The 20,007-nt window shown below is 35.9% G+C and overlaps 1 protein-coding gene across 4 annotated transcripts in view; it reads left to right on the plus strand.

Annotated features, from left to right (window-relative positions):
• Positions 1-18,707, plus strand: part of ADGRA1 (adhesion G protein-coupled receptor A1) — a 258,712-nt gene extending 240,005 nt beyond the window's left edge. For all 4 annotated transcript variants that reach the window (XM_051618700.1, XM_051618701.1, XM_051618702.1 and 1 more), the window contains 2 exons: positions 11,318-11,413; positions 14,623-18,707. In XM_051618700.1, the coding sequence (XP_051474660.1) occupies positions 11,318-11,413; positions 14,623-15,844 (1,318 nt within the window). In that variant the 3' untranslated portion in view covers positions 15,845-18,707. The remainder of the gene's footprint in view (positions 1-11,317; positions 11,414-14,622) is intronic.
• The last annotated feature ends 1,300 nt before the right edge of the window (positions 18,708-20,007 follow it).

A 20,007-nucleotide genomic window follows, 5' to 3' on the forward strand; every position in this document is an offset into this window, starting at 1 on the left:
TAAGAAACCCTGTAATTTTTTAGAGACTTACCCTTTGACCTTTTTATATATGATGGAAAAGCTTTGTTTTTGCTTCTGGTTAAAATCTGGGATAGGAATCACCAAAAATAAATTTCTTTGTATGTCAGTTTTTTTAAACAACGGGAAAAAGTAAATGTTGATGCCATCATCATATATATATTTCCCATAGCTCAACTTAGTAAGACTAAAACTGACAACAGCAAAAAACCTCAACATTAAAGCTAAAAATTTGGGTTGACACTCATGAACTGCTGCAATTGTACCTTCATTTCTTACTTTCAATGAATTCAGTGAATTCAGGACAAAAATGCCAACCTGAGTTTTTACCAATAAATTTAAATTTCCATGGGTTTGTGGAGTCAAGTAATTAATTCAATACTGTTTGTCTATGATTTAATAGCAAGGTAATCCGTGATCATTCTTTTATGCATAGCATTAAAAGGGAATGCTTTTTGATGCCTCTAGATTAGCAGATTGAATTACATCTTATGGGATATGAAGGGGAAAGTTACAGAGAGAAGCCAAAAGTCTGAAACCATGAGAGAAAGTTATTTCCATCATGCTCTAACGCTTCACTGCTGCATGTTACATTTAATAATTCCTACTTGGTAAGATTTTAAGTTCTTGACTACTTGGTTATCTGTCAAGATAAATTGGAAAGCTGTAGAAGAGGATAACATTGCATAAACTCTAATATAAGATTTTATCCATGGAAACAAACATGGAAAAGTAAGATTTTTCCTTTTTGCAAAATGTAATGATGAAACTTTGCTAAGATTCTTTAGAGGGTAGATCAGTTTCTGCAAAAGAAGAATGCAACTCTGTAGTAAAAAATCGTGCAAGTCTGCGTCTTACTCATATGGAGCTTGACCAAAGTCAGTGGGAACATTTATGTAAGTAATGGATGCTCTACTTATCTGATACAATAATACATTTTATACATAGCATAAATTCTTGTTTCAACTACTCTTGGTTACAGTCACAGCTGAAGGCATTGTTGATGGGATGTAAGTGGGGTCTTCTCCTGACTTCAATCCTGTCCTATCTCAGTTACCTTTCCATAATGCCTTGTGTTCTTCTGAAGAACTCTGTCTGGCTCTAGGCACACAGCCTTCTAATTACAGGAATTTTCAAGCTATGCTCACTCACCTGTGAATCACTCTACTCTGAGCAGTGTGTATGTTTCAGTTTACAGATATAAACTAAAAAGAGCAGTAGGTCTAAAAAGCCCTTCTCTCAGCATGGACAGCTGGTATAGAAGGACCCCCGTAGGATGAAAAATATAACCATGAATAAGAAGTTGATCATAGAATAATAAAAATAATACATTTGGAAGAAACATCTCTAAGTCATCTAGTTTAACTCTCTACTCGAAGCGGATCCAATTTTAAAGCTAACTCAGGGCCCAGTCAAGTTTTGAAAATCTCCAAGGACCTTATCTCTTCCTCCCATCCTAGTTCTATTTCCTTTTGGCTTTCATCTTGAGTGGACCACTAACATGAAATGTGAGCGTTGTAACCTAGTCTGAAATAAAGCACCAAAAAAAATCACTCTTCATATAATGAAAAAAACCCATGAGTTTAACAGAGCATCCTTAAAAATCACAGCTATATAATGCAAAGTTAAAATTCATAGCTACAATATGTAAAATATATAAATATCATGTTGATAAGCACAAGTAGTTCTCATCAAATTGCACATAATATATCTAAACTATTAATGACCAAACAGAAGGGATAGAAAAAGAAACTCACAATGGGCTGACCACCTCATTCTGCCATAGTCCATAAGGACTCTGATTCTCTAGTACTGACTTTCAGCCTTTCCAGAATTCTAACAAGTTTCTAAAAACCTGCAGAAATCAGAATAAAATAAGAATGTGATGAAAATTATTTCCAACCGTAAAACTGAAAGTATCTCTGCATTATAACAAAATTAGCACCATTCATGCTAATAGCAGAATACCAAATATCCAGTGCTCAGAGCACTCAGGTTGTGATGGCTAACCCTTAAGCTGCTCCTGGAGCAAAGAGACCCTGTCTTCACCTTCATAGAAGAGAGTCTGGGCACCTGACTATGGAGTATTCACAGATAGTATTATCTCACTATCACTTAAAGTAGAACTTGGTATAATAGGTCATGGTACTGAAGTAAATTTTAAATTGTTTCCTCCCTCGGGGGCATATTCTTAAGAATAGTAGTTTTTTGTTCACTGTGGTCAGTGCACACTGACCAGTCAGTGCATGTAGCATTAAGAAGACAATGAATTTTTTATGTGCTAATAAAAATATGATGTATTCAGAGAAGAAGAATATCAAAAAACAATCACTGTTACTTGGGTTTAAAATTATTTAATCCAGCTAATAGCTGTGAAGAAAAGGAAATGCGTCTTCCTTTCAAATAGCAAAATTGAGGTATATAGTACAATGCTGAAATACATGAAAATGAAGATGTCATTACTAAGAATTCCTAAGTGGAAAATGACAGGAAACATTAAAATGTGTTTTAAACTATGTTGGAATACTATCTAATTACCAAGTCAAGGAGAGCAGTTATTCACAATTAATCAAATTAATAGGGTTTGGATTTTTATTGTTTTCTTTCTATTTGAGTCCATTGAGGTGTAAGTAGAAGTTGCATATATTGCATATACGTGTTCCAAATGGGGCCATCTGTAAAACTGAATTATCATTCATGGGAGACACCAACAATTTTGATATGTCTTCTTATTTGGAAAAGGAAATCAAAGTCAATATTTAGAAGTGATCAGCTAATAGATATTCAGAAGAACTTCTGGTTGGAAAAAATTGAGATGCTTCATCTTGATAGTTGGGTTTTTACTTGAGATATATTTTGCAGCTTCCCATACCAAATTTCTGATGCATCAATTTTCAGTAACTCTAGTCTTTGTGTAGTGCAATTCTTGAAGCAGGCACTCTCCTCTGTTCTGGGGCTCTGTTTAAGTACTGAGATTTTTTGGTTTTTTTCAGAAAGTATCCATGAACAAAGACAATATACAAGTAGAAATAATAATGATGATACTAATAACAACAATAATAACAACAACAATAACAACAATAATAACAATAATGCCTATATTACCTTCAGAATTAATATGTCAAATCATCTAGGGTCTATTTTGGGGTGTTAACATTTGTGCCTTGCACTGACTTCACTTGAAAATGATTCAGCATGGCTTTCTGTATGATTGAAAGCAGTATTCTGTATGAATAAGAATAATTCTTCCATGCCTGAGGTACTAATTTTTCTTAACTTTCAGGGATGCCTCCTCCTTAACTCACAACCTGTGGAAAACCCTAAAAATATTAGGATTATTTGAATACTTAATTGAAAATTTTTAAAATGGGAGCCAACATAAAGCAGAGTCCTTTTACTGTGCACTGAATATGGACTTTAGAGGAATTCAAAACCTGTTTGTATGCTTTTCATAACTCCTTTCAGGAATCTGCTTCATCTTTTCTCTAAAAATGTGGGTTTAATTTGTCAATGACAAAGGCCTGGTAGCTGGAAAGATTCAACAGCAAGGGTTTTGTGGTTTCCATGGATCCTCTGCATAAATGCTTTGTTTTGTTTTGTTTTGTTTTTCAAATGGCCCTCTGGGTTTGTGACTGACTACTTCTCATAGACCAAGCAGATTTAATAATCAAAATTATTTTATTTTTATTTAGTGTGTGGTTTTTTTTCATGTCTTAAACAAGGCTTTTTGTTCTCTCACTTTGCCTGAGGTTAGATCTTGCTCTAGCAGTGTGATTAGATTTTAGATACATGCAGTTGAAAATAAACCCAATTACCTAAATAGATGGAAGGTAGAAGTAAATTATAATTAGCACATAATTGTAAAAACAGAGGTGCATAAGCCTGAAACACTAACTCTGTTTAATTCTGGTGATGTAGCACCTAATCCTTAACAATATTTTAAAGGTGGGGTCTTTATTATCTTATAGGTAAAATCCTCAGAAACAGTAAGTAAAGAAGAAGCAAGTAACTGTCAAACTCAATAACGCATGAAACAGGAGGATTCAGTGAGTTGTGCTGGTGGCTGCCATAATAAAATATGGAATTGACATAAATTCCTTTTAAAAAACATGATTTCCAAATTTAGTCAGAGGAGAGCATAAACCAGAATGACCTGTCAGTGACTTTCACAGATGATCTAAATTAAATGTATTTTCTCATGCTAGTAATTTCATTTGGTTCCTTTGGCAGGCTTAATGAAATATTACATCAAGTAAAACAAAAATTTTAAACCCCATATTTTCTACTTAAAATTCAAGGTGATTCCACTGAGAGTCGTAAAACAGTGATACTAATATAACATGAATCAAGTGTTAAATATATTTCAATATAAGGGTACAGCACTTATTATCACTATCTGCATGCTTTAGTTTTCATTTCACTTTCATATTATACAACATGGCATTGTCATATATAGGCTGTAATCAGAATTTCTTGTCTTGATGAGAGTTGATAGGTTAATGGTTCTTTTCTCCTCTTCGAAAGGCAGAAGGACATCTTGATGGTAATTTAGTTTCTAAAGGTGTACTGCAATGCTCGGTGAAGCAGTTGTGTTTGATTCAGTAGGCTGGAACTGGAAAATAATTTCAGCTAACAACTCTACGCCAGAGTAGTCAAATGCCTGGAAAAATGAGGTAGCACTGAATTGTTCAGAACAAGATTATCAACCATTTTACTAGTAGAGATTAACTGTGGAAACAAAATCAAAAGGCCTGTTGTGTTCCCTAGGGATAAAATGATTGTGCAAATAGAAAATACTCAAAGTATAAGTATTATTCTCCTCCTATTATTTCTACTCAAGCATTAACAGCTTTCTCTCTATGAATTCCATGCTCTTTCTAAACATTTTAAAATATAGATTCTTTAAGAAATACTTGTAATTTTTTGAGCCTGATTTTATCAAATGGAGGCCTAGACATCTTAAGTGTCAAGCAAACAAATCTGCAGAGAGTTTTCTTAATGGTTTGTCATTCATCTCTCTGTGCTTTAGTCTCTGCCTCTAACTCAAGAAGATTATACATGTTCTCATAAGGACACTATGAAAATTAACTAATTAATGTTTGCGAAGCTCGAAAGAGGGGATACATATAAAAATTACTAACTTCCTGTTTGAGGATCATTGTTCCTTCTGTGACAATTGAACTGTCTCATGGAAAAAAAAAACTTACTGCAAACAGGCAGCTAAAAAGAATAACAATGTTGCCACATAAGGGATGCTAAACAGAGTTTTCACACAAGTCTTAACTCTGCTATTATTTACCTTTTAGAGTTTGCCTTGTAATTTTATTAATTTTTAGTGTATTCTCTATGTTTATATTCTACATTGCAGAAAGGAAAAAAGCACTTAAGAAATGTAGATTATTTCTCTTCAGCAAGGCCAGGAAGCAAAACTAAAATGGTATCTGTAAATACGTTTAAAAGTCTGGACCATTTGCGAGCTGGATTTAAAATGACAAGGTTTTTTTCTTAAATGTAAAGTACATTTTCAAAATCCCATAATTTCTACAAAGTTATCCTTTTACTTGATCAAAATTCCCAGGAAAAAGGACCATAAAATTATGTGAAGCATAAAAAATTCAGGAAGAATAATTTGAAAATCAGGCTCATAAATTCAGCTTTCTACAGAGCTACTTGTCCATCTGCCTGCCTGCCGGGTGCTTCAACTGTGGCATCTGGTTAGCTCAGGAGTTAATGACCATTTTCTATATGTATTATTTTCACAAGTGTGTTAAAATCAAAGCCCCACTCAAGGCAAAATAAAGGGGAAAGTCATTTTGCTCTGACTCCTCTTTTATCCTCATGTTTATTTTCCAAGTGGCTAATAGATTGACATCTCTTCCTTTATGAACTGTGCCCTAGAAGTCAGTAGAGCTAAAGCGATTAATCTTTTTTTGCAGTGGGGAAAGGGAAAGAAATTAATGTTTCACTGTTGTATTTATAAATCTAACATGTACCTTTGTAGAGCTGAGCATGCAGAGAGGATTACTTTTAAATATACATTTTAATCAAGTAATGTCTGCAGTAAAGACTATTAGAAGCTATTGAATCACTTCCTGATATTTTCCCATTCTGCCAACCTCTGCAGAAAAAATCCCAACTTTTCAAAAGTCTTGCATTGCACCCACAAAGCCAAGGTCTGGTCCTTTCTGGAAGGATTAATTCCAGAGTCAAAGCTCTTAATCTGGAAACAATTTTGGCTAGAGAATAGCCAGACGTTCAAGCAAGAAATTAATCACTGGTTGGAAGGCTCCTTTACTTGCTGACTTACTGAGTAATATTTATGGAAATAAACTTAGAAGAATATACTGTATGTTAAGTTAGCAGAATAGATGCTGCCTGCAGGCTATTGCAATCATTCTTGCTGACATTATCCTGTTTCTGTCAGATTGCCTGTGTAGTTCAGTGTCACATCAGTATTTTGTGGTAGGGTTTGCCTTACAAGTGGAACACTTGCTGAAAGAAGCTGGGAAATGTAAGCTCTGGTGTCAACAGAGGGACATCACCTCAAGCAGTGTCTGCTGCTCTGCTAGGGGTTTTTAGTGTTTATGTCAGTAAATTGTACTTTCTAGTCTCTGGCAGCTGTGGCAGGAACTTAGGGGTTCCCTCTAATGATCAATGAGTATGATTCCTCCCCCCACAAATTACTGCACATCATTTGAGTGTGTCTGCATAGCTTGGTTTTCAGGCTATAGGTGTTGCCTACACTACAGCTAAGAGGCATGACTGCAGCGTGCTGCGGCCTACCAGGCTACCTTTAATCTAATTAGTTTAGATAACAATATTAGTGGAGATGTGATAGAATGCGTTTCAGAAAATAAACGTATGGTGATGTAAAAGCCTACTAGGGATCATTAAAACATCTCTGGGTAGCCAGCAGCAACAACATACACATTTTAGAAACTCTTCCTAAGGGCTATAGAAGCAACAGCTTGCAAATTACTTCAAATCCCCCAATTTTACCACAGATGGTTTACAGTTTTCTCCATCAAACAATTTTAAAATTATATAAATTAACTGCTTAGCAAATTTCATCTATTTTATTTTTTTTTTTTAATCATTGAATGGTTAAGGTTGGAAGCGACCTTAAAGATTGTCATGTTGCAACCTCCCTGCTATAAGCAGGGACACCTACCACTGGACCAGGCTGCACAAAGCCTCATCCAACCTGACCTTAAACACCTCCAGGGAGGGGGCACCCGCAACCTCCCTAGGCAACCTATTCCAATATATTCCTGTTTCTTCCGTCTGCTTTCCCAGTCTTTAAACATTTACCTGCATGGCTATTTCAACCAGTCAAACCCTCTGTGTTAGCTGGCTCCATCATAACAGTCACATCTGTCACAGCAGGGTTCCTCTGTCTTCTTACTGCTGCTTACAGAGCTTCATTACCAGTAGCCTGAGTATGACCTTTTTGCATTCTTGAGTGGTAGAGAGTATCACAAGTAGAGAAAATTGGCTTTTGTCCTGAGTTACTGCATGTTCTTTTGTGAAGAGAAAACAGCCAACCTAAAGAGAAAAATTAGAAAATAATTGGAAGAAAAAAGCTGGTTACTGAACCAAAGGATATAGACCTTTAAAGCTTTAAAACCAAAAGAGGGAGTAGTCAAGTGAGAGTCAGGCACACACCAAAGGAAAAAGTTTGATTGTTACTTTCAAAATAAGAAAGTGTATTTGGGGGGAAAAAAGGATGGTTGAAAAGCATGTACTTATTCAGTCTACAAGGTTCATCCTTATGGTACTCTATATTGTTCTGTGAAACAGAATTACTGGACAGGAGCATTACGTCCTACTTTTGCACTTGTGTGGCTGAAGGACACCAGAAGTTGGCTGCAGCAGCAAAACAGCAGAAGCCAGAATCTCTCCAGTGATAACCCTTACACTCAGACCATTTTAACTGGTCTGGAAAATGTGTTCTGTGTACATGCCCAAGCAGTGCTATATAAAATGCCAGTGAATGTTAGTATTAGGGCTGCACAGGGAATAGCACAAGCAGGCTCTTCCTCCACAAGTCAAGTGTTGTAGGGAGTAATGGCAGACAGTCATTGACAAAGGTTAATGAATACCATGAGGGAACCACCCTAACCAGGGATCTTTCAGATAAGGTTACATTCTTCTTGCTCTTGCTTGAACTGACAGAGAGACAATCATGTTTGTTGGGCTTGGAGACAAACTTCTGTATGCCATGATTTGCCCAGTCCCCTAATTTACAGTAGTAGGGGCAACTTATATTTAAAGAGGGTGGAAATTAAGAAGTCCTCTTATGAAACAGATTTTTTGCATAACCTTGAACACTTAATCTCTCCTTGCTTGTTTTCTCTTCTGTACAAGAGGGATAACAATGTTTATCGACCACACAGGGGGCTCTAAGACTAAATTAATTGACATTATCGAACACTGATTCTCTTAGCTAAAAGGTTTACTGGAAATACAAAGCATAGCTATTTATTATCTGCCTTTTCTTCACTTTTTGTTCATGCCTTATTAATTCTACTTCAGCTTTTTCCTCAAAATTATGTGTCCTGATAATCTGGTTAAAAAGAAGAAATTTGTAAAACTAATGATGGCATAGAAACTAATGTTTGGAAGTACTGCTTTAAATTTCTTAACTTTAAGTGTACTTTCTCACAACTAACATATATATGGATCATATTGAACAATGTTTCTTCTCTCTTCCTGACTTTCCAGTGTTGTCTTTTCTCCTCTATACACTGTGTAAGATCCCTTTGCTCATACAAATGGGAAAGAGTATGCACTCCTATTCTTGCAATTTAACTTCTATTTCTTTGATTATATTTTCTGTTGATTCTATTTTAATCCCATTCCTCTCTTGCTGACTTTTCCATTTCTTCCATTTGGCAGATTTTTTTTTCCCTTCATCCTTTGAAAATTTGAATCCACCTGTAAAGAATAATCTGTATACACTATCATTTCTATTTGCTATTTTACTTTTTTTTTTTTCCCCCAAAGAGGCAGGACAGGTAGTGTGCTGTGCTAGGTACACTGGTACATGGAAACGATTTGACTTCACCTTATGTTATTTCTAGAACGTATTTTCTTTCTCTTTGCAATGACCCAGGACAAGAATTTGGAAAGATTTTGCCACATTTCTAAAGCACTGTGTAGCTTAGTGCTTCCAGAACACCTGATGCTACTGTTGTAGTGTTTGGGCAGCCTGCTGAAAGTGTGAAATATGAAGTAAACTGTCTAACATCCAAATACTGGTTTGTATGAGATTTTAGATAAGGATATTATTTCAATGTATGTATCCAATCTGGAATAAGTGGTGGCACTGCAAAAAAATGAAATTATAGGTTGCATTGTAGGTTAATTCTATGGTGTAATCACTTCAGAAGAGTTTGAAGGGCAGTTTCCTATACTTGCTTCTGTATTCCTATTTTTCTGCTCCTTGCTATTTCTTACATAAATTTGGATTAACTTTTCTATGCTTCATTGCTTACCCTAGTCATTTCCTGAATTTCAAAAATGTCATTGAACTTGCTTTGTTAAAAATAATAATAAGCTATTAAGCTAGCTTATTCAATATGCTCAAGTCAAAAGACATGTACAATCATTAAACTGCAATGAATGAATGAATTTTTGTAAGGAGGCAGCTTGTTCATTGGAATTTGTTGAGTTCTACAGAAGAAGCCAAGTTTGAAGAAAAAAATATATGTAATGACTTTGAAGCTATCAAATTCGAAGGGCTTTTTGATGATTGTGGAGGATTATTTTCTCAGTTCTGTTTACAGCTTAGACCATTTGGACAAAGATGGACTGTATATGTTAACATGAAATTTTGTGAGGCCTGGCCTCTAATGTTGCTTCACAAGGAGCTGGGGGAAAGAGTTTAAGAAATTCTAACAGTAATTTTGGGTCTGCTTTATATGCTAATTTATTTAATCTTACTATTTCTCTTTATGTAAAAATCCTGCCTTGCAATGATTGTGAAACTTTCTAACACATTATAAGAAACTAGCAGCCAGATTCTGGTCAGCATGTATCCCATGTGTTATCAGGTTCCTTAATCCTGATGGACAGCATAATAGCAGTGATTGGGAAGTGTCTGTATCCTTACATACTGTTTCGAGCACCAGACTTGGGAAGAAATAATTTTGTCTACTGACAGAAGAGCATTGGTTAAACCAGAAAATGAGTCAGGATGCTCAGAAAACCAGCTGAACTTCTAGGTGTGGTGGAACATTTTCCCTTTTGCTGCTGAGCAGCATTGCTTCCAGCTGTAGCCTCACATGCACCTGGGCCAGTGCTCTCCAACTCAGAGACCACAGCAGTGGAAGTGCCATGTGTGTGCATAATCTTTGTGGTTTGCTTATATAAACAGAAAATGTGATTATTGTTTAATTTGCTGAATTTGGACAAATTTGCCTACTTCAGTGAGACATCCCCTAGGACTTGGATGTAGCCTAATGATCATACATTGGAATGACTGTTACTTCCAAGTAGTTCAGTGGCTTTTGCCCAGTTAAAGGGGTGAGAAACTATGTGCTTTCAGTCTTGGAATACAAGTCTTTACAGAAAGATTAATGCTTAGGTTAAAACTCTTCTTGGATATTTATGAGATCTTGCTGAAGCCCTCAAATTTCATGCATTTGCAAGGCTGAGTATTGAATTAGTGAAGCAAAGGGTGGTATATGTAAAGGGATATTTAATCCTCCTCATTTCTGCAGATTATTTCTCTGTGCAGAAAACAAAACAAAATACATTTTTGCAAGTGAACTGCCCCTCTTGCCTTTGTCTAACTTTGTCCATTTCTTTTGTCATCCAGAAATAAGGAAAATGTTTCTGTTTTTTAAGTCAATTTCCCTGGGAACATTTTCAGGTTAAAGTAAATACAGCTGCTTTGTCTGAATATTTTTAATTTATAATGCTTTCATATTTAATAACTATTAAATATAAATATCTAGGTGAGTTGAATGATTTTATTTGGGGTGTAGGTTTTTTTCATTAGACAAAGTTCTGTTCATATGACTGCAATAGTAATTACATTTACTAAAAACATAAGTCAAGAGATTGTTAAAAGTGGGTCCCTATGAATATTAAGTATTAAGCTTTCTTCTGTCTGCTTCATAAAGGACTGTGTTTATTGTGACAGTACTTCATTCTTTGCTTTTCTGATTTTAGGCACATGTTTAATGTTTCAGCAATATTTTATACTCGAGATACTACATGGTACAACTATTTTAAAAGTAACATTTGACTACAACTCAGGCAAATTAAAATATTGGTTATTATCTCTCAATAGATTTTACCTGATTAGTGGCGGAGTTCCTTTTATTATATGTGGGATTACAGCAGCAACCAATATCAATAATTATGGGATTGAAGGCAATGCACCATAGTAAGTATAAACTATTATCATAAAACTTTTAAGGAAAATACATTTTTCTTACGCTGGTAAATGTAACTGATTTCATAAGGGGTACAGACATGCCACTTAGGATGACATTTATTATGAAATTTTGTTAAATAATAGTTAAGAAAGAGCAATGTGTTAATCTGGGACTTGCTGCTTCACCTCTATCAATTTGTCTCCATTACAGTCAATAAAAACATGTTTCATTTACAGAATTAGGCCTCATTTACATCTGAATATGTGAAAGAATATTAAAAATACCTAATGGATAGCATATTTAATGGAGCTAGTAATTAATTAAATACATTCAATTAATTATCTACCTTGAATTGATATCCTTCAGGTGAGGTATTTAAAGTAATTTAGAAATAAGTATGTGAATAAAGGACAAGTGAAAATCCCACCTTCCTCTCCTCCACCCCCATCTCTTCCTTAAAAAACAATTATTTGGATTTTCACGACCTGGAAATGTTCCAGTTACAATGTCTTGCAATACTGACATAGCCCTCCAGTGTACTAGTGTGTTAGTGGTCAGTGTACCTCCACAAGCTGTCCAGGCATCACATGGTTATTATCATATTCTTGGCATGAAACATGAGATGTCAATAAAGTACAATAGATCTTGCCGTAGAAGTGTAGGAGAAAGTGAATCACACTGCAAAGTGTGTACATTCTGTGCAAATGATCCAACAGCATGGCAATGACTGGCACACTAATGGAGATATTCGTACTCTGACAGCCCTAGTACTGAGGAGGACATCACTCTTAGTTACTACTTTGAGCAGCTATTGTATTACATTTGAAACTAGTTATGTTCTGGGTAAGAAAAGTGGAAACAAAGGAGGTTTGTAAGTGAGCATTTTGTTCCTTAAAGGCATTTATTTAATGTAACTGAAATTTAAATTCTGGTAATAAATTAGTATATACTGTGAGTGATGTTGCCCTGCCTAGAGCCCAACACACATTCATATATTTATTCAAACTTACCCAATTAGACACTTATTTATAATCAACAGTATATTAAAAGACTCATTTATGTTCATAAATGTGAGACATTTTTCATTTTGGCACACTTACGGAGGTTATGCTTCTTTAATCCTATTAATCATAGCCAGTTGATACCTGGTACCAGAGCCTGTACAGAAAACAAGGCACAGGTGAGAGATGGTTATGACTGAGTAAAAAGCCAGCTCAACAACAGCATTAGTGAGTTACGTGCCTTATTCATTTTTAATAGTATAGTACAGCAAATGTAGATGCACAATATTGAACTTATTTTACAGAACTGATTTTTTAAGTGATCCACACTGAGGTTCCACTTGAAGTAAGAGCATCCCAAGAGATTGTTCCTCTGGGAAGCATTCCATTCTCCACTTTGCATCAAATATTCAGCATTCAAATGTACTTCAGGTATTCACATAGCTTTGTGCTCTCTGCTTATCCAATTAAACATAGGTGGTAACTTACATATCTTTTCAGTTATCTTTCAGGAAATCTTTTCATATGCATGTCTGACAGCAAAATACATATTCCATGTAGTGTTTCTAAGTCTATTAATAAATGTACGTATGTTTTTGTTTAAGGTTCAAAAAAAAATGAAGTAGTTACGCTGCAGTTGCTTGTGATGAATACCCAATGGGACTCCCTCTTTTTACCTGAGAGGTTCTCAGTCTGGGAGAAAAACTCATGCTGCCCTTTTTATAGTTAGTGGTAGATGATTCCTGGCTTGACAAGAATGTGATATCAGAAGGCTCCTTGCTGTATTGGAAGGATTGCAACCAATAACACATGCCTAAAGGAGTATGAAGTGTCACACAATGTCACTTTTAGAGCTGGAATGAATCATGACAGATCATCTGCTCTGTCTTTGTGACCCAGTGGGAAGTTAGCTATATACAAACCATTCCTGACAGTTATTTATCTGAGGTGCTTTAACCGTTCCAATAATGGATACACTACCCTTTATTCCAACAGGTTATTATTGTAATTATCCTAACAGCTAAACAACTTTTTGAAAAATCTAATTTAAATCTTTCTTGCTACAGTTTAAGCCCATTATTTCTTGTCCTAGTCCAACAGATAGGGAAAATAACTTCTTCTTATTTCCAGAAGTCCATGCAATATTTAGAGTATTAGAACTTAATAAAAGCTGTATTAGCTTATACCACTAGCTCAATAGCCTGATTGTAGCTGTAGATAAAAGCAGATCATAGAGAAGAGTGAAAACTAGGCAAGTATTAATTCTCTCCCTGTCCCAGGTTCTCCCAGTTTCCATCTGGGATTTCATTAGCCAGAGGTGTTTTCTTCTCCCATGTTTATTTGATTAGATCATTCATCCTCAGGACAGTCCTGTTAGACTGCTACTAAATAATGCAGCTAACTGAGGCTTATTGAGCTTATATTGGCCTCTGAACTACTTTAAGCAGGTTTAAAACTGTTATGTTTATATTATTTAAAGCCTAGCAAATAATAATCCATGCTACAATAATATTATGCTAGAAGTGTATCACAAGGAGACCATCAATTTCCTTAATTTTTCTGAGGGCATTCAAATAAAAGTAAATGAGCTCCCTGGAATTTCAGAAACAGTGGAGAATTCAGAAATGGCATATATCTTTTGGGTCTGCTCACTGCAGAAAGCAGTGACTGTTCAACTGGAAGTCTTTTTTCAGCCTCCCTTATTACTCAGGCTGTTCTCCACTTTGGCAATAGGAAAATTCCGTAAGAGTAATCTTCACACTTTGGAGTTTGTACCAGTGTTCATTGACAGAAACATTTCTATTGCTCACACAGATGTATAAACTATGCCTCATTTGCTTTTTAATCAAAGTAGTAGTGCTGACGTTTTTAATAGTAGAAAAAAGGGTTGATATAAGTGGTCTTATATTTTGCTGCAACTCTAGGTTCTAAACTGACCTACATTTCTTGGAAATTTTCAGCTTAAATATGCTGTAAATTATACTAGAATTTTTTTTAGATTAAAAAAAATGAACGTGATGTCTCAGTTTCATCAATATTAGAGAGAAATGCTTTCTCTGCAATGAATATATCTGAAGTTCTGAGGCATACAGTTCTGAGGAACTTCTGGGTCACACTGGTTAGTCAGAAAGGCCAGTTTCACATCCATTAGTTGTCCATCACACCTTGTGTGGGCCACAAAATGTTCTTGACTCTCTTTTTTTTGTTGTTTTCAGTTGCTGGATGGCATGGGAGCCTAGTCTCGGTGCTTTTTATGGGCCAGTGGCATTCATTGTGCTAGTCACCTGTGTTTACTTTCTCTGCACATACGTGCAGCTGAAGCGCCATCCTGAACGCAAATATGAGTTAAAGGAAAAGACAGAAGATCCACAGAGAATGCCGAGTACTGAGGTGGGCCATGGTCATATTACAGACTCTGTGTCCGTTCCCCAGGCAACCTGCTCCATGATTTCTTCTTCCTTATTGGAAAATGAGCATTCATTTAAGGCTCAGCTTCGAGCCGCAGCATTCACTTTGTTCCTGTTTACTGCCACTTGGACCTTTGGAGCACTTGCAGTATCTCAAGGTCATTTCTTGGATATGATATTTAGTTGTCTTTATGGAGCCTTCTGTGTGACCTTGGGGCTTTTCATCCTGATCCATCACTGTGCAAAGCGAGATGATGTGTGGCATTGCTGGTGGTCCTGTTGCCCATCTAGAAGAAACACCTATTCTGTTCAAGTTAATGTGCGCCCAAAGGTTAATGTCAATGGTGACACTCAAGTCCATGCACCTTGTCTTCAGGAATCACCATGTCCCAACAAAACAGCTGTGTTTAACCATCCAGCAGCTAGCCACTGCAAACTCACTAACCTACAAGCGGTTCAAAACCACGTTAACTGTCTTTCACCTGTGACACCGTGTTGTGCAAAAATGCACTGTGATCACCTACTTGATGATGAAGCTCACATTCACGTCCACAATGAGGGAACCTTCAGGCCCAACATGCACATTCATAGATGTCTCAAAAGCAGAACTAAGCCACGTTATTTCAGTCGGCATAGGTCTGCAGGTGAAAGAGAATATGCCTATCACATTCCTTCAAGTATTGATGGCAGCATCCACAGCTCACATACAGACAGTCCCCACAGTACACATGATAGCCAGTCAGGTCACAGACGGGCCTGCTGCTCAAAAAGTGATCCATATCCTACTGTCAACCAGCCCGAAAGTAGCGATGCAAGTACTGTCATATATAGTTGTGCTAAAATGCCAGAAAGTGACACTGTGCACCATCCAGCTCATTTTGAAATGCACCCACGGACACAGTCATTGCCGTTTAATACGACAAATCACAACGGAATTCTCAAGGGAAATGTGCATGAAGCCATGATATACAGCTCAGATAGTACAGGAAATATCAAAACTGGCCCTTGGAAAAATGAAACTACTGTGTAGTTCATGGGCCATCAGAGTGTGTTTTTTCCCCCTAAACCATTGTTATTTTGTTTTTATTCCAAACTAAATATGATGATGTATTTGTGTAGCTCAGCAGTAAATTGTACAGCTTTCCCATCTTTTTTGCCATTTTCTCAATAAGAGTCTAAAAGAGAGAGATAGTGACAGTTTTAAAGTGAAGTTATTTTTAAAAGAAAGCTATATAACATTATCCTGAAAGATAATTAGAAAATGAAGTCTAGACAATTGAATATGAGAGGCAATATCCTTTTGTTACACAAAACATTTCTTTAGAAATTCATCATTTTCATTCATTGTTTTCACTTTTGTTCTGTAGTGGCTTCAGACACTTTTTATAAACATATCAGCATCTTAAACATTTACTTATTTATTTTTGTAGCAAAATATTATTACTGTGCCATGGATTTTAATCAGAAGATAATATGGTAGAAATGGTAAACAGGATTTTATAAAATTACAGCTTTTTAGCTCTACAAAAGTGATACTGCCTCTAAAGATCTCCTGTAGCATATGGCCTGTAAAGTTGTGTAATGTACAGTCTCTGTCTGTCCTTTTTCTTGTTGGAGAGAAGTGCTAAGTAATGTCTCTGTTACATCTGTGGTGCTGTATTGGTTGTATTTTGCATGACATAGGTCAGGATATATCATTTGCTGTTTTCTAGTATTACATGTGTTAAAAAAAAAGAACAAAAAAAGTGTTGTACAAGGCTGTGAAAACCCTATTGATATTAATCTAGAGCATTATAAATCTACAGAAAAAAAAAATCACTCTGCACTAGTTTAAGTGGCACAATCCTTTGTATAAGGTTATATGATAGCTTTGATAAGGGTCCACTCTAATATCTTTACAGAGCATGCACTACTCATTGTATGTGACATTGTGCAGTGTAATAGCAAATGTCTCAACAAGTTTCACACTTCTTTGTAAACTATGCCTTTTGACCAAATCTGTAAGCTGTTTCACAATAGCTTTTCCACATCTGTTAAGGTAGAGCAGTTTTGTCATTAACTCTTTGAGGACTACAATTATTTTCTTAAAATAGCTTATTCTAGTTCAGAGACACTGTATATGTGATATTGTCTGTTTAGTTACATGATCAATGTAGTCCAGATTTGTCAGGAAAGAGAAAGCTCAGTCATTTTCCAGAATCACACCTTCTTAGAGTTCATCTAGTCATTTCACCACTTGCTTTCTGAAAACCCATTTCCTTCCCTAGCAAATTTCAGATTCTCTTCATCCTTTAATGCAAATTTGACCTTCAGAGAAGTTCTTTATGTTCATGATTTCTGCTGAATGGAAGGGCTTTCCAGGGTCAGTACCATTCTCTATTAAAAAGGCTCTCGGCAAGAATTTTTTTCATGTTTCTATGAACATCTGAACACAAAGCATCAACTCACAGTACAGAACTGCATCATAATTATCCCTATGTGAAATTAAACCGTTTCCTTCAAATAGGAGGGGTGTAGAGTAATAACGGATCACAGGAAGTGAATAGGCGAATAGAGCTGAGAGAAAAATTTCTACAGTGGAAAGTGAGCAGTGCATCCATAAATTAGAGAAAAAGCACAATTCTGTATGGCCACATGAGAAAGATTGCTGTTGTGTTTTAACACAGGTGTGTGTAATTGCTACATTGCTGCAGAGAGGAAATAGAAAATTCACTGGAGAGATCATCAGTGTGTGATTCTCTGTGTATATGTTGCAGAAATCTTCACATACTTCAACCCATTATTTTTCTATTATTAGCTGTTTATTAGTCTCTACCTTTTTTTTTTTTTTGTAATACATAGGAATACATTTCCTAATAGTGTACATAAAGATGACAATTATAATGTTAGAATGTTATAAAAACATGTAAGTCAGATGAATGTGTTCTGCAGTGTTGCAGGTGGGAATTAGTACTCAAAGGGTTAATGCTCAGTATCTGAGTGTAAGAAATCTTGTTTTTCTGTATTTTTGTAAATTTGAAATATATATTGTAAACTTCAGCAGTGCAATGTATCCATCTCAGATGTGTATTTTTAAAAGGTGATCAAGGAGAATGCACTAGGTGGTTGTAAAGTTTTAAGCCAATATACAACAGTTTCATGACTGCTTCTTTAGCTAATACAAAAAAAAGAAACGCCTGAGCTTTATTATGTATATGCTGTATATGCTTGAACTGTCTCTAAACTAAAATATACTATTTTTCTTTGTTTGCATAATGAAATATTTTCTGTTTAATAATTATTTTATTTTAATGTTACTTTTTGCTCGTGCTACATAGACAGTGAGCCCTAAACAGGCATAGGCATAATGTGAAATACCACTTCTCTGTGTCTTAGCACTATGTATATGTATATTCTGTAATAGCAAAATCCTAGGAGGTCTCTAGACCATTATGCAAAATATTCCACACACACAGCCAAGTGAAATACTCACTCTGCAAGAACCCACTCGGTGACCTGCTTTATTCAGCTTGTGTTTTAATCACCTCTGTTGTTTTGTCTGAGAGGCTAGTTCCATCTTCATAATGGCTTACAGAGAGGTAAATAGGTGCTGCTTTCCACAGAATATCTCATGTGATAAAACTCTCTGGAATTTAAACGTAAGATATTAAAACACTTTTCTTATTGTGTTAAAAAAATAATTTAGTGAATATTTCTGGGCTAACTTTGAAGAGATGTGTTATGCAATAATCTGTTTGCATATTATTTTTTCAGAAAACATACAGTATAACTACAGAGTAGAACATGATCTTAAATAAATACAAAAATGTTTTGTAACATCAAATTTGACCAAAATGCTTTTTGTGCTTTTGACTTTTTTTTTCATTAAGATAAATGAGATAATTTCAATGCTTTGGAAGTCTGGTTTTGTTTTATTGTGGGTTTTTTGTCAATTATAGTCAGTGAATCATTACTACTTTACCTGATTTTCTTTCCTGTAAACATCAAGCCAATGGAATACCTGGAGTTTAAGAGATATATTGTCCCAGTAAATTCCTCAGGGACACACACATGGAACAGGCTTCAAAGTCAGCATCAGTTTTGGTGAATCATTCATGACATAAAAATGACTGAACAGAATTTTACTGTTCACTTTCTGTCTGATATCAAGCAAGAGAAATTTTTGGAGAATGATGCAATCAACAGAAATCTGAAGGGTTATTATTACAGTATTACCAGGAGAAAAATACACTCTGATGCTGCAGTGTTCGTCTCTGCAGATAGAAACTCCCAGTTTACAGATCATCTAAGTGATTTCATTTTAACTCACATAGGCTGTTTACAAGAAGAATTCCTACTCAGCCTCAAATGAAGAATTTTGGTGTTAAAATAAAGCATACATTTTTGCACATTGTGCCTGATCATATGTGTTGTTCCTGAGAAGTCTGTTGTTTGTATCTGCACTAATATGACTGAGCAGTTGCTGTCAGTGGCCATAAACACACGCTCTCCTTCACCACACAGCTTCCTCCCAGCTACCCCTTGGGCACCCAATCCAGATGTTAACCCACCAAGGGAGCCTTCACTGCAGCTCTATAGCATTCTTGTTGTCTAATCCAAAGTCTGTGCTTAAAGCAAAGTCAAGGCCACCTTTGAAAGATAACACAGTAAACTCCACTTGAACACTAAGGGCTGGAAGCAGACAAACCTAATAGAAATGTCTTTAAGCAGTGTAACTCCTCCCTTGTCCAAGTCTCTGCCTAAACTACCAGCGTTTGAATTCTGCTGTCTACAGACATCTGCCAGATCCAGAGAAATCCCAACAAAGTTATTCAGCTTACCTAAAATTCCTGGTTGTCTGAAATGAGAGTGAACCAGCTCAATGGAGTTAATGATGAGAAGAGGCAGAGTTGGAGGAAACCTTTTTGGACGCTCTGTCACAAAGCTGCCTTAGGTTCATCATGTGAGGGCATATGGGTCTAAGCATCCTGGATGCCCCGAAGATCTAAAATTGCTCTTGTGCAGACACTATTAAGGCTTACTAAGCTAACTATGACTCCACAAGTTTGGGGGTAGCTTCCTCTGTAAATTATATGCCTTTTTACAATGAAGAGAGTGTCTGACATAGGATGCTTGTGCACTTGGCTATTTGGGAAAAAAATAGCTGTCATTGAGCACAGGTCAGTAACCTTTTTAACAAAGAATCTTTGCATT

The sequence above is a fragment of the Apus apus genome, chromosome 4, assembly GCF_020740795.1.
Source record: "Apus apus isolate bApuApu2 chromosome 4, bApuApu2.pri.cur, whole genome shotgun sequence".
Classification (NCBI taxonomy): domain Eukaryota; kingdom Metazoa; phylum Chordata; class Aves; order Apodiformes; family Apodidae; genus Apus; species Apus apus.